This window comes from Saccostrea cucullata, unplaced genomic scaffold (assembly GCF_032062105.1).
Source record: "Saccostrea cucullata isolate Sc308-1 unplaced genomic scaffold, CSIRO_AGI_Scuc_v1 ctg11573, whole genome shotgun sequence".
Classification (NCBI taxonomy): domain Eukaryota; kingdom Metazoa; phylum Mollusca; class Bivalvia; order Ostreida; family Ostreidae; genus Saccostrea; species Saccostrea cuccullata.
Genome location: NW_026922674.1, coordinates 5,147 through 20,119, shown reverse-complemented (window position 1 = coordinate 20,119; position 14,973 = coordinate 5,147). Strand labels below are relative to the sequence as shown.

General features: G+C 35.9%; 2 protein-coding genes across 2 annotated transcripts; both read left to right on the top strand.

Annotated features, from left to right (window-relative positions):
• Nucleotides 1-1,285: 1,285 nt before the first annotated feature.
• Nucleotides 1,286-6,828, top strand: LOC134262187 (ankyrin repeat and BTB/POZ domain-containing protein 1-like; the record flags this gene model as incomplete). Its single annotated transcript, XM_062744575.1, has 2 exons — nucleotides 1,286-1,486; nucleotides 5,022-6,828. Coding segments are annotated over 2 exons (408 nt in total), but the record flags the coding sequence as incomplete, so codon positions are not given.
• Nucleotides 5,264-8,882, top strand: LOC134262185 (deleted in azoospermia protein 2-like). Its single transcript, XM_062744574.1, has 2 exons — nucleotides 5,264-5,321; nucleotides 7,351-8,882. Exons 1-2 carry the CDS (start codon nucleotides 5,264-5,266, stop codon nucleotides 8,880-8,882), a joined length of 1,590 nt encoding a protein of 529 aa, XP_062600558.1.
• The last annotated feature ends 6,091 nt before the right edge of the window (nucleotides 8,883-14,973 follow it).

The window sequence follows — 14,973 nt, the reverse complement described above, 5'->3', positions numbered from 1 at the left end:
AATGACATTCTACGGATTATTGGCAAAAACTGCATTTTTTTCTGTCTGAAATTTAAATTCTGATGGGCATAAATTGAATTAAAGCTTGACGTATTGGCTATTTCTTCATTTGTTGTTAATATGATTCGATTCTCCGCTCTAATACGACATTTTATACCAAGTATTCTAGCCTTCTTTGGTATGTGGAATTTATTTCAATTTTATTTAGATTTAATATTAATTGAATGAATCTTGATTTCATTTGAAATTTGATTTTTTTTTCTAGAATAGCACAATCTTATAAGAAATAGCGACGTTCAGCATAATAAAAAGCAATACACGTTTCTTCCCTGTGTTTTCCATCTAGAAATACATGTTTGGAATTTTATTTATGCTACTTGAATTTAATCCACACACATATTCCATACCTATTTCGGTCAGGAATGTTAAAATCCGAACCCGATTCTCTGTTTTCCTTTTCTATAATTACAAACTGCCTTGCATCTCTCGCTCATGTTTCTCACATGCTCTTAAATAATTTATCGCCATTCATTTCAAACATAAAACAACTCAAATCGGATTTGTTTCAAACATCTCTTTAATACATGAATAATGCACATATGATGCAGGTACACATGGGACATTTCACGACGTTTTCACTTACGCTTCCGTCTTGATGCGCAGATCAAATGCATGTTATTCATATTAATAGGTATATCATAATTTTAATCAGACCCTACCCCTTACATCTTTACTTGAAAACAATCTAATTCAAGCTCATACATACACATAGGAGCGTGTTACAATGTTTTTTTCGCGCTCTCTTTGCGTGATCAATGAAATCATGGTTGTCCCCGAGTCGACTCGTATAATCCAGGAAGTCTGTTTAGAGTATATTTATACCAACTGCGAGCCCGATCTAAAATCCTAGTACAGAAATGAGAATTTTGCTGTTTTATTTATTTTCTTGCTTTTTTTCTACTTTTTTCCAGCCCAAATGATATTGAAATACATAAAAAGGTGGAAAGGTCGATAACTGTACAAAACTGAACAACAAGTCTACTAGTTTATTATATGTCTGTCTTTTTTAAAATAGAAAAAAACGTCCTGCATACAGATTTATAGAGGAGAACGGAAGACCTTCTTTGTTGCTGTAGCAACAAGAGTTTCTAGTTGTCATTACTTTTACTGAATCTACCTGTATGTAATCATTACCAAAATCTGATTATTAAAGTCATAGGAATAATTATAAAAATAGTTATATTGACAGTTAGATAAATGTACAAGAATCTTTATATATTTTCAGCTGTCTGAGAACACTGTTTATGACGTCCTGTGGTTTGCCGATCTTTATATGTTACCGGGTCTTAAGAGACAGTGTGCCAACTGCATCAGTAAATTTATCAACTCCAGTAACGTTCTACAAATCCTACGATCAGCGCGACTGTTTAACCAGGCAAGGCTAGAGGACCAGTGTTCCGAATTTATTGCCATCAATCTGGAAAATGTAAGAAATTTTTCCTTTGGATTTTCTATTTATCCTGTATGTTTTGCTTTTTAGCTCACCTGAGCCGAAGGCTCAAGTGAGCTTTTCTGATCACATTTTGTCCGTCGTCCGTCTGTCCGTCCGTCTGTCCGTCTGTCTGTCCGTCTGTAAACTTTTCACATTTTTGACTTCTTCTCAAGAACCACTGGGCCAATTTTGACCAAACTTGGTACAAAGCATCCTTGGGTAAAGGGGAATTTAAATTGTTAAAACGAAGGGACATGTCCCCTCGCAAGGGGAGATAATCAAGAAAAGACAAAAATAGGGTGGGGTCATTAAAAAATCTTCTTCCCAAGAACCACTGGGCCAGTAAAACTGAAACTTATGTGGAAGCATCCTGGTATAGTGTAGATTCTAAATTGTTCAAATCATGACCCCCGGGGGAAGGGCGGGGCCACAATGGGGAATCAAATTTTTATATAGAAATATATAGGAAAAATCTTTGAAAATCTTCTTCTCAAGAACCACTGGGCCAGTAAAGCTGAAACTTATGTGGAAGCATCCTGGGGTAGTGTAGATTCTAAATTGTTCAAATCATGACCCCCGGGGGAAGGGCGGGGCCACAATGGGGAATCAAAGTTTTACATAGAAATATATAGGAAAAATCTTTGAAAATCTTCTTCTCAAGAACCACTGGGCCAGAAAAGCTGAAACTTATATGGAAGCATCCTGGTATAGTGTAGATTCTAAATTGTTCAAATCATGACCCCCGGGGGAAGGGCGGGGCCACAATGGGGAATCAAAGTTTTATATAGAAATATATAGGAAAAATCTTTGAAAATCTTCTTCTCAAGAACCACTGGGCCAGAAAAGCTGAAACTTATATGGAAGCATCCTGGTATAGTGTAGACTCTAAATTATTCAAATCATGACCCCCGGGGGAAGGGCGGGGCCACAATGGGGAATCAAAGTTTTATATAGAAATATATAGGAAAAATCTTTGAAAATCTTCTTCTCAAGAACCAAAGGGCCAGAAAAGCTGAAACTTATGTGGAAGCATCCTGGTATAGTGTAGATTCTAAATTATTCAAATCATGACCCCCGGGGGAAGGGCGGGGCCACAATGGGGAATCAAAGTTTTATATAGAAATATATAGGAAGAATCTTTGAAAATCTTCTTCTCAAGAACCACTGGGCCAGTAAAGCTGAAACTTATGTGGAAGCATCCTGGTATAGTGTTGATTCTAAATTGTTCAAATCATGACCCCCGGGGGAAGGACGGGGCCACAATGGGGAATCAAAGTTTTACATAGAAATATATAGGAAAAATCTTTGAAAATCTTCTTCTCAAGAACCACTGGGCCAGAAAAGCTGAAACTTATATGGAAGCATCCTGGTATAGTGTAGATTCTAAATTGTTCAAATCATGGCCCCCGGGGGAAGGACGGGGCCACAATGGGGAATCAAAGTTTTATATAGAAATATATAGGAAAAATCTTTGAAAATCTTCTTCTCAAGAACCACTGGGCCAGAAAAGCTGAAACTTATATGGAAGCATCCTGGTAAAGTGGAAATTCTAAATTGTTCAAAATCATGACCCCCGGGGGAAGGGCGGGGCCACAATGGGGAATCAAAGTTTTATATAGAAATATATAGGAAAAATCTTTGAAAATCTTCTTCTCAAGAACCGCTGGGCCAGAAAAGCTAAAACTTTTGTGGAAGCATTCTGGGGTAGTGTAAATTCTAAATTGTAGGAATCATGCCCCCCGGGGGAAGGGCGGGCCATTATAGGGAATCAAAGTTTTACATAGAAATATATAGGAAAAATCTTTGAAAATCTTCTTCTCAGGAACCACTGTGCCAAAAAAGCTGAAACATATGCGCCAATGGAAGGATCATGGGGTAGTGTAGATTTCAAAATGTCTAAATTATGATCAGTGGGGTAATGTGGGGATGCATTATGTATAACAAAGGTGAAATCTGGTAAAGAACAGAATGGTCAAAGCTTCTCAGGTGAGCGATGTGGCCCATGGGCCTCTTGTTCACGGTTAATCTAGTAAATGGCATTCACAGATGAATACATTTCATAAGATAGCTGTTAAAAGTGAAATCTTAAATTCATTTTTTCTCAGATCAAGTGAGCTTTTCTGATCACATTTTGTCCGGCGTCCGTCCGTCTGTCTGTCTGTCCGTCTGTCCATCTGTCTGTAAACTTTTCACATTTTCGACTTCTTCTCAAGAACCACTGGACCAATTTCAACCAAACTTGCCACAAAGTATCCTTAGGTGAAGGAGATTCAAATTTGTTCAAATGAAGGGCCAGGCCCTCTTCCAAGGGGAGATAACTATGAATTAGTGAAAAATTAATGGCATTTTTAAAAAATCTTCTTCTCAAGAACCACTGGGCCAGGAAAGATGAAACTCATGTGAAATCATTCTCAGGTAGTGTAGATTCAAGTTTGTTCAAATCATGACCCCCGGGGCAAGGGTGGGGCCAAAATGGCCGACCCAAGTTTTACATAGGAATATATAGGAAAAATCTTTAAAAATCTTCTTCTCCAGAACCACTGGGCCAGGAAAGATGAAACTCATGTGGAATCATCCTCAGGTAGTGCAAATTCAAATTTGTTCAATTCATGACCCCCGTGGCAAGGGTGGGGCCAAAATGGCCACCCAAGTTTTACATAGGAATATGTAGGAAAAATCTTTAAAAATCTTCTTCTCCAGAACCACTAGGCCAGGAAAGATGAAACTCATGTGGAATCATCCTCATATAGTGCAGATTTAAATTTCTTCAAATCATGACCCCCCGGGCAAGGGTGGGGCCAAAATGGCTGACCCTAGTTTTACAAAGGAATATATAAGAAAAATCTATAAAAATCTTCTTCTCCAGAACCACAAGGCCAGGAAAGATGAAACTCAGGTGGAATCATCCTCAGGTAGTGTAGATTCAAGTTTGTTCAAATCATAACCCCCCGGGCAAGGGTGAGGCCAAAATGGCCAACCCAAGTTTTACATAGGAATATATAGGAAAAATCTTTTAAAATCTTCTTCTCAAGAACCACTGGGCCAGGAAAGATGAAACTCATGTGGAATCATCCTCAGGTAGTGCAGATTCAAAATTGTTCAAATTATGACCCCCGGGGCTAGGGTGGGGCCAAAATGGCCGACCCAAGTTTTACATTAGGATATATAGGGAAACCTTTTAAAATCTTCTTTTCAAGTACTTCAAAGCTTAATATGATTAGTGATATTTATATGGAATCATCTTCAGGTAGTGTAGATTCTAGTTTGTTCAAATGATGACTGCCTGGAGGGGGAGGGGAGTAAATTCAAGCCGGATGTGCTCAGGTGAGTGCTGTGGCCCCTGGGCCTCTTGTTAATTCATATGGAGGAGCCAAGACTTGCTTCTGGAGGGCTGGAAATTCATACCTATAATTGGAACTCAAGGTCATTGAGCAGTGGGGGATCTTTTTGGTGCCAGCTCCTACTGGGTGTGTAAAAACATGATGACATTTGGTATGAAGCATCACTAACCCTGGCTATTTTTTTTTAGTTCGTTCACAGAGAGGACTTTTCTCAGCTGGTGAGGGAAGACGCGTCCGAAATCAAAGGGAGACAAGAGACCGACTCCATCGGAATCATTGACGACATCCGCTTCCACATCACTAACTTTGTACAAACCTACAGCGAAATGGAGGAGGCCAACGAACAGTTACGCCTGGTCGACGATCTGCTAGAGGACCTCAATTTGGACGGATAAACACAGTCACGCATGAATGATCAGTATAAACAGGGATGGACTACACTGGAGAACAAGGATTAGGATGGATAACAGTCACGCCAAATATCTCATGTTAAATGATGATGAGTAACTCAGTGAAACATGAATGCTTAGTTATAATTTGGATAGATAAATGTGCAGTCACACATGAATGATCAGTTTGAATTAAGCTGGGTGAATGATCACAGTCATGCTTGAATGCTCAGTCCAGGAGAATTTTGATCACAAAAAATAAACAATATGGTGCATGTAGGGTTTACACATTATGAGTGAAGAACCTAAAAGGGTAAAATAAATAAATGAGAAATAGATAATAACTAGTGCTTGAATATAAACAGACATGTATATACAGTCAAACTTCATTATATTGAAATCAATGATATGGAGATAAATAAGGATTTAGAATATTGAGGTTTAAATAATATAATTTCTTGGACGTCCAAGTCACTTCGACATATCCATGGTATTTGAGATATGGATCATGTTTGAGATGCTGAAGTTCTACTGTATATCTGCATAAGATGTAATAATATAATATACATTAGATGTATATATAAAATGGTAAGATGCTTCCACAGTGCTCGGTATACAGAACAAATCAGGTATATGTCAAGAACCGAATTAAAAGGTGCACGTCTTGTATTAATAAATAAGCTTTTTACCAAATATGTATGTCCATCCTTTAAAGATGTTTAAGTTCTGGTCAAGTTTTGTTTGTTATTGTTGTTTTTTTTCCTACTGAATAATGTTACTTAACTATTTATGATACTTTGTTACCATTGCTGTTATTTGATTTATTAAGACAGTAGACGTGCTATCTATATAGTTATTACCTGTTATTAAAGCTGTTATTGTTATTCTGCTGTTTGATTTTGTTATATTTGATCTGTATCATTTTTTCTTCAATCCTTCAGAATATTTATAAGTGAAGTTTCTGGGCTCCTGGATATGAATCAATCAGTGCTCTAGTATTTTATGACATGTGTGGTGATTTTTTTTTTCTATTTGATGTGCAACTTTCTTTAATAGTTTGTTACATTTCATAAATATCTAATTCTGGGGAAAATGCTTTAGGCATGCCATAGTCTTTCTTTTTTTAAATTCAGTCACAGTGCAGAATGAATGTTGTCAAATTTTGATGTTTTCTGTTCTTAAGTAGATATTTTATATTCTTTAAAAAAAAATTCAATCAGTACTCTTTATTAAATTTTAATCTAATTTAAATAACTTGGACATGAAGTGAAGTATAAGAGGAACATTTTAGTCCACATTATTTTAATAAACCACATTTCTTACAAAATATGCTTACAATGTTCCTATTGTTTTTTGTATTAAATTTTTAATGTGTTTCAACTTTTTTTTCGACGTGTTTTGCATAGTACTTTCTTTCACATAGTGATGGAATTATAATAACTATTAACTGGAACACCAAAAAGAAATGTCTAGGTTTTTTTACCTTCAGTCTGTGTTTGATTATTAAGAGATCTTGTTATTTATAATACCTGTATTTACACCTGTTTTAAGGTGAATGGAACCTTTTGATGTTATTATCTACACATTTATAAAGGTATGAAATAGAGTCATCAGGTTTTTGTTTTTCTTAAATTACCAATGGATATAGCTGAGAGATCTCTATACCGGGAGTTTCTTATTTATCCTGACATATATACACAGGAAATGTACATATACATGTAGACATTTAATATTATTACCCCTGGCGTGTAAATAACAAGAATATTAATATAATTATCTGTGATAAATACATATAGAGAATTAATACTATTACCCCTGACATATATATGCATGTATTGAGAGTTATGTTAATATCCCAGACATATACATGTAGAGAATTAATAATATTTATTCTGGACATGTATATCTCAGGGATGATAAAATATTAATTCTCTACATGTTTATATTAATTCTCGACAGCTATATTATCCCTGACATTAGCTGTGTGCAAAACAGTATAGCGATATGGTTTTATATTATCGGTTGATCATAACACAATAGATCCCATAATGCAAATAATGTGAAATTTATGGCATCCGATTTTTTGCTCATTGTTGGGGAAGATTTTCCCGTCTCCAACATTGGTCAGTCAACTACCCTTCACTCCCTAATTCTGGAGACACATTCCTTAACCAATCTGGATATTACATCGACAACTACCCCTCACTCCCTAATTCTGGAGACACATTCCTTAACCAGTCTGGATATTACATCGACAACTACCCCTCACTTCCTAATTCTGGAGACACATTCCTTAACCTATCTGGATATTACATCGACAACTACCCCTCCCTCCCTAATTCTGGAGACACATTCCTTAACCTATCTGGATATTACATCGACAACTACCCCTCACTCCCTAATTCTGGAGACACATTCCTTAACCAGTCTGGATATTACATCGACAACTACCCCTCACTTCCTAATTCTGGAGACACATTCCTTAACCTATCTGGATATTACATCGACAACTACCCCTCACTCCCTAATTCTGGAGACACATTCCTTAACCTATCTGGATATTTCATTGACAACTACCCCTCACTTCCTAATTCTGGAGACACATTCCTTAACCAATCTGGATATTACATCGACAACTACCCCTCACTCCCTAATTCTGGAGACACATTCCTTAACCAATCTGGATATTACATCGACAACTACCCCTCACTTCCTAGTTCTGGAGACACATTCCTTTACCAATCTGGATATTACATCGACAACTACCCCTCACTCCCTAATTCTGGAGACACATTCCTTTACCAATCTGGATATTTCATTGACAACTACCCCTCACTCCCTAATTCTGGAGACACATTCCTTTACCAATCTGGATATTACATCGACAACTACCCCTCACTTCCTAATTCTGGAGACACATTCCTTTACCAATCTGGATATTTCATTGACAACTACCCCTCACTCCCTAATTCTGGAGACACATTCCTTAACCTATCTGGATATTTCATTGACAACTACCCCTCACTTCCTAATTCTGGAGACACATTCCTTAACCAATCTGGATATTTCATCGACAACTACCCCTCACTCCCTAATTCTGGAGACACATTCCTTTACCAATCTGGATATTACATCGACAACTACCCCTCACTTCCTAATTCTGGAGACACATTCCTTAACCAATCTGGATATTTCATTGACAACTACCCCTCACTCCCTAATTCTGGAGACATATTCCTTAACCTATCTGGATATTTCATTGACAACTACCTCTCACTCCCTAATTCTGGAGACACATTCCTTAACCAATCTGCAGCTGGATATTTCATTGACAACTACCCCTCACTTCCTAATTCTGGAGACACATTCCTTAACCTATCTGGATATTTCATTGACAACTACCCCTCACTCCCTAATTCTGGAGACACATTCCTTAACCAATCTGGATATTTCATTGACAACTACCCCTCACTCCCTAATTCTGGAGACACATTCCTTAACCAATCTGGATATTTCATTGACAACTACCCCTCACTCCCTAATTCTGGAGACACATTCCTTAACCAATCTGGATATTTCATTGACAACTACCCCTCACTCCCTAATTCTGGAGACACATTCCTTAACCTATCTGGATATTTCATCGACAACTACCTCTAACTCCCTAATTCTGGAGACACATTCCTTAACCAATCTGGATATTACATCGACAACTACCCCTCACTTCTTAATTCTGGAGACACATTCCTTTACCAATCTGGATATTACATCGACAACTACCCCTCACTCCCTAATTCTGGAGACACATTCCTTAACCAATCTGGATATTTCATTGACAACTACCCCTCACTTCCTAATTCTGGAGACACATTCCTTAACCTATCTGGATATTACATCGACAACTACCCCTCACTCCCTAATTCTGGAGACACATTCCTTAACCAATCTGGATATTTCATTGACAACTACCTCTCACTCCCTAATTCTGGAGACACATTCCTTAACCTATCTGGATATTACATCGACAACTACCCCTCACTTCCTAATTCTGGAGACACATTCCTTAACCTATCTGGATATTACATTGACAACTACCCCTCACTCCCTAATTCTGGAGACACATTCCTTAACCAATCTGGATATTTCATTGACAACTACCTCTCACTCCCTAATTCTGGAGACACATTCCTTAACCTATCTGGATATTACATCGACAACTACCCCTCACTTCCTAATTCTGGAGATACATTCCTTAACCAATCTGGATATTTCATTAACAACTACCCCTCACTCCCTAATTCTGGAGACACATTCCTTAACCTATCTGGATATTTCATTGACAACTACCTCTCACTCCCTAATTCTGGAGACACATTCCTTAACCAATCTGGATATTCCATCATCATGGACAACTACCCCTCACTTCCTAATTCTGGAGATACATTCCTTAACCAATCTGGATATTACATCGACAACTACCCCTCACTCCCTAATTCTGGAGACACATTCCTTTACCAATCAGAATCTGGATATTTCATTGACAATTTTTTAACCCAGCCCTTCAGTACTTGTCTCTACAAGAGATAAACTCCGTTGATTTGAATTTTTGCAATCCAGCAGCTTTGGACTCTATCCTTTGCGGTTTGTAAAAAAAACGTTAACTGCCCAAGATATAACAGTAAACAGGCGCGGTTCCATAATTTTTTCTAGACCTGAACCCCCCCCCCCCCCCCCTAGATCCGCGCATGATTAAAGCTTCATTCCTTCAAAACTTCATTTTTTTAGTCGGACAATTTCCTCTAATCATTGACTGATTTGGAATACATCGAGGTATCTTTTGATAACTACTTGACACATTAACAGATGGGAAATTCAAGAAGCAACTGGTTACTTTGGATTTCATTCAGACCCCTGACATTAGAGAGATGGACATAGCTGTATCGGACCAATAGGCCTACCCCATCCCTTTCCTTCCTTTTCGGTGAAAACAATGTGAAAACAACGTAACATGGAAAATGTGTGTACACATGTATTTTAAAAAAAATGAGATAAGATTTTTCTTTTTCAAATGCTCTGCGTCTCATTGATGAATGTGTTCACATAACCTAGCTATGGCTGTGGTACTTTTTTAACTTTATATACGGCTGCAGAAATGTAGCTCTCAGAAAAAAAAAAAAAAAAAAAAAAAACTATTGACTTGAGAGAAAACAGCGCACTTTTTTGTGTGCAATACAAAAATGAATAGTTTTTTCACGTGTGGTATTGTAGCTCTCCGGTCAGTCAAAATATTTTTTTCGGAGAGCTACAGTTCTGCAGCTAAACATTACGATGATATTTCTTCACTGAAAGTTTCAGAAATTTTTTATTAATACATGTATTAATTAACAACTTTTTCAATGGTTTTAAAGTAGATCTACGTAGATTTGAAATTATTTTACATTTTACAATTTCCAGAAAAAGCATGTTTAATGTAAGAAAAAAATGTATACTGTATGGCTAAATGTATCTCATGTAGTTTTAGGCAATAAATGAATTTATTATATCAAATCCAGGGACCTATATATACTAAGTATATCCTCCCTGTCAAATCAAAATTTTGCTAATTTTTTTCCCTCAATTAACATGATTAAGTTTCGAGTAATCAGAGCTCCAGATAATTTTTTACCCCAAAGTGTATTTACTCCCTGATTTTCAAATCAATGCAGATTTTGATTTTCAGCAAAATGATTGAAGAGTAATTTGTTTACTAGTATAATGTTTTAACCTTTATTTTGAATTTGAGCTTGTAATCGAAGTATGTGTTTTTGAAGAGGGTCTGGAAAGAACTTCAAAGGTCGGGTTCTGCATTTATTTTTAATAAAATTGCAAATACTAACAAGACTTTTTGCTAAGATTGGGAAGCATTCTTTTCTGACAAGGAAGATTATACAGTAGGTCATGGTACCAGAGAATCAGAGACACCGAAAACTTTTTCTTAAGATATCGTATCAAGAGTACACCAAGAGAAAAGAAACTTCGTCAATATGGCAAGTTGAGAGAGATGAAAAATTGGCTAAGAACTCATAATAAAAAAAAGTTATGCCAAGTGCATAGTGTTCGATCTACATAGAAATTGATTTTTATCTAAATCTCCAATTCTTCCTCCCGAAATGGAGATCGTCGTCGTCATTTCTAGAATATTCCTGGTCACCAAGAGGCTTTTGAATCTGTACTTCGTTTTGAGAAAAATCAAACACTGAGTTAACCTCAATTCGTATCATTAAGTAAGTCGTACCTGTATTTTTCAACTTGTTGTTCGCAGTACTTTCGTGGTGTAATGCGTATCTATGATTGTACGCTCTATTTTAATTTTCAATGCGTATTTTGTAAACTTTAATGCGTATTTCTGCAAATACGCACCTTATCTGGAGCTCTGAGTAATTTTAATTTATAAAAGGGACGCTAAATCTTTTTTTTTTCAAGGATTCATTTTCTCACCTCAGTTTTAATAAATCAATTTATTTATTAACCCCCAAGTGTTTTTGTCCACTCTCTACCGTCCATGTGTATAATGATGATCGGCTCAAATATTCGAGAACGTGTTTCAGAGAGGAACGAACGACAACTCTGCATGGGAGATTAGCTTTCCTGCACATGGTTTTATTTTTTAAATGCAAAATGCCCTTTAGATGGCCCCGATGTAACTGTCGCGCTGTATAATAAGTGATAAATTTTATATTCATTTATCGCTAGAAAGATAGAGAACTAGGCCTAGAAATAATAAAACGTATTTTTGTGTTATGTTTAAAGCCTTTCGTAAAATATGCGTGTATTTTGTTAGGGGTAAATTTTAACAATGTCTTTAAATTTATCGATTACATGTGACTCAACAGGTGAGATAAGATTCAAGATGGCGTCGTGTGTTCAAACAAAACATTTTTCTCAGGTAATTATGTCCGGGTTCATAGTTATTATGGAGGTTTTTACGTGTAATGTAATTGTTATTTAGAGTTACACCGTACTTTTTGATAGTACCTGTCTAGTATTTTACCTATGTGACAAAAGAACTGTAATATGGTGAAAATTTTCTCTTTCAAATCTGTGTTTACTATTTACGATTTTTTTAAAATCATGATCGAGGAATTCCCTGTCTTTTTCTGTGCATGCATTATTAAAACATTAAGAGGTATTTCATGATTTATATATTTTTTTCATGTACTCCTGGACCATACTTTTATTGAGTTTTTTAAAACCCCTGTTGATATGTTATATTAATTTAGACAGGAAGTGGTGTTCAGGTCCAGTACAATCACTAGATTTAGCTACGTAGGTAGAATTACCTACGTAGCTTTATTTACCTACCTCAGGTAGCTTTATTTAGCTATTTCCAGGTAAGTTTTCAAAATTTTTAATTTTATTAAAAAGAGACAAAAAGTCGCAATTAAATGACTACTGATATTTATACTAGGGAGGCTTAAAAAAACAATCCAAAGCAGAGATAGTTTATACATTACTGCGTTTGGACAATTTAGAGCAAAACGTGTAATTCCATTGTTTGGTTAGCTGTCCGTGCAGTGGGGCATGACTGAGTATGATTACTTCACATTGTACTGAATAATTACCGACCTATTATCGTGTTAACCGGAACTGGACTTCTTTGTCATTTCATCCAAGGGGTAACTGTTCTAACTGTCATACATAGCCCCAAAACTTTCAGAAATTTGATTGCAATTGCGCAGAAAAAGACATTTTTCCAAGAGGGAATTTTTCATGAGTTGTTTTCAGATGAGTTCAAAGTTGAAAATGATCACTGCATCAAAATGATATTTTCTGCACACCCTGAGAAAAATGCTTTTAAATAGAAATAAACCAATTTGGTAGCTAAATAAAGCTACCTCAGGTAGGTAAATAAAGCTATGTAGGTAAATCAAGCTACGTAGCTAAATCTAGTGATTGTACCAGACCTGGTGTTATTAAAACATATAGTTTTTATGGACAATTAAATGATCTCAAAATCTGGTTAGATGTATGAGTTTTTTCAAGCTGAATATCATGCATATAGAACACTCTGACACAAGTTGTATAAAATATCCAAATTCAAAAATGTACACTGTATTAATTAGATGTTGATTTAACCTAAAAAATCCAAGGAACTTTCGGAATGTATAATGAAATCAAAACATTTTGCTGAAATCATTAACAGTCAGCTCTAAAAAATAAAAACCTACTACGTTTCAACTTTATCATATGTTTATACACAATCAAATTCCCACTATATTTTATGACCTTCTCAACACTTAAATGTCACCAATGCGAAATATTTTTTTGGACATTGAGAAAAATATATAATTAATGGCTTCAACATGGTCAGTATTGAGATTAAAGGCCTAATTTATTTATTAAATTTTCACTATAAGCATGATACGGGTGGTGCGACCCGGCAATATTGATCCCAGGAAAACTCAACACAGTATCAGTGAATAGAAATCCACGATTGACTGTTGTTTGCCTCCATAGACAAATAACATATTCAAAACTGCAGAAAATTCCACAGAATCAGGGGCCCGTTTTACAAAAGGACTTACGACTTAAGACCATATGCAAGTTTAATTATTCATATAACTTTTTAATTAACATTATACATGTTATATCAAAATTATTTTTAAAATTTTAAAAAGAATGTGGTAAGATATTTTTACACAGGCAATTTCAAAGAGAATTATTAATTTTGCAAAACTTTACAATATATAATCCTAAGTTTTTGGTCTTAGTCGTAAGTTGAACTAAGTTCTTTTGTAAAACGGGCCCCAGGACTTTTTAGTGAGCAGCTAGTGTGTAGAGAGGGTTTTTAAAGTCCAGGCTTTTTGATCATGTTGATATTGACAGCTGCTAAAAAATTTTCTATAAAAAATGGAACTCGAAAATTTATTTACCTTGTCATTGGTCATTTGCAAAATTATTTTGTAAAAAAAACATTCTGATTCTACACAAGAACTCTGAAGTTAACACCATTAAGATGCTTGAGTTTCTGTTAACTATTTACCAATCATGACAACGGGCATACGGTGGGTGTGACCAGTAGTCAGGGGATGCTTACTCCTCCATGGCACCTGGTCCCACCTCTGATGTTTCGTAGGTCTATGTTTGCTCATAACTCCTGGACCTATTTTGTAATTGTTTCATGGATCGACTTTTGATCTTGAATTAACTATTCATTATCTAAATTAATATATAATATTTCACAAGCACACTCACTCATGTACTGTAAACCAAGTTTTATTCGCGTCATTTTTTATTCGCGATTCGTCTACCTGAAATCAATCCGCGACAATTAATATTCGCGACAAAGGACACGTTCTCTTCAAATTCTAAAGGAAAATGAATGGTTCGCGTCAATTAATATTTGCGAATTAGAATAGGTCGCGGAACTCGCGGATATTTCTTGCACGCGAATAAAAGTTGGTTTACAGTAATTATGCTAAAATTATAGTATTGATTCAATCAAGTTTGTTCAGACCACGGCCCCTGAGGGTAGGGTAGGGACACATTAGGCAATCGGAATTTACATTGAAATTTACAGAAAAAAATAGTTGAAATAAATATCTTCTTAAGAACAGCAGAGCCATGATTAGTCATATTAATTATTATTATAAGAGCAAGTTTTTTTTTCCCAATCATCACCTCCTGGTGTTAGGATAGCATGGGACTATTAATATATATTTAAAAATTTCTCAGAAGTTTCTCAGAAGTTTAACTGATTTCTGTTTTTCTC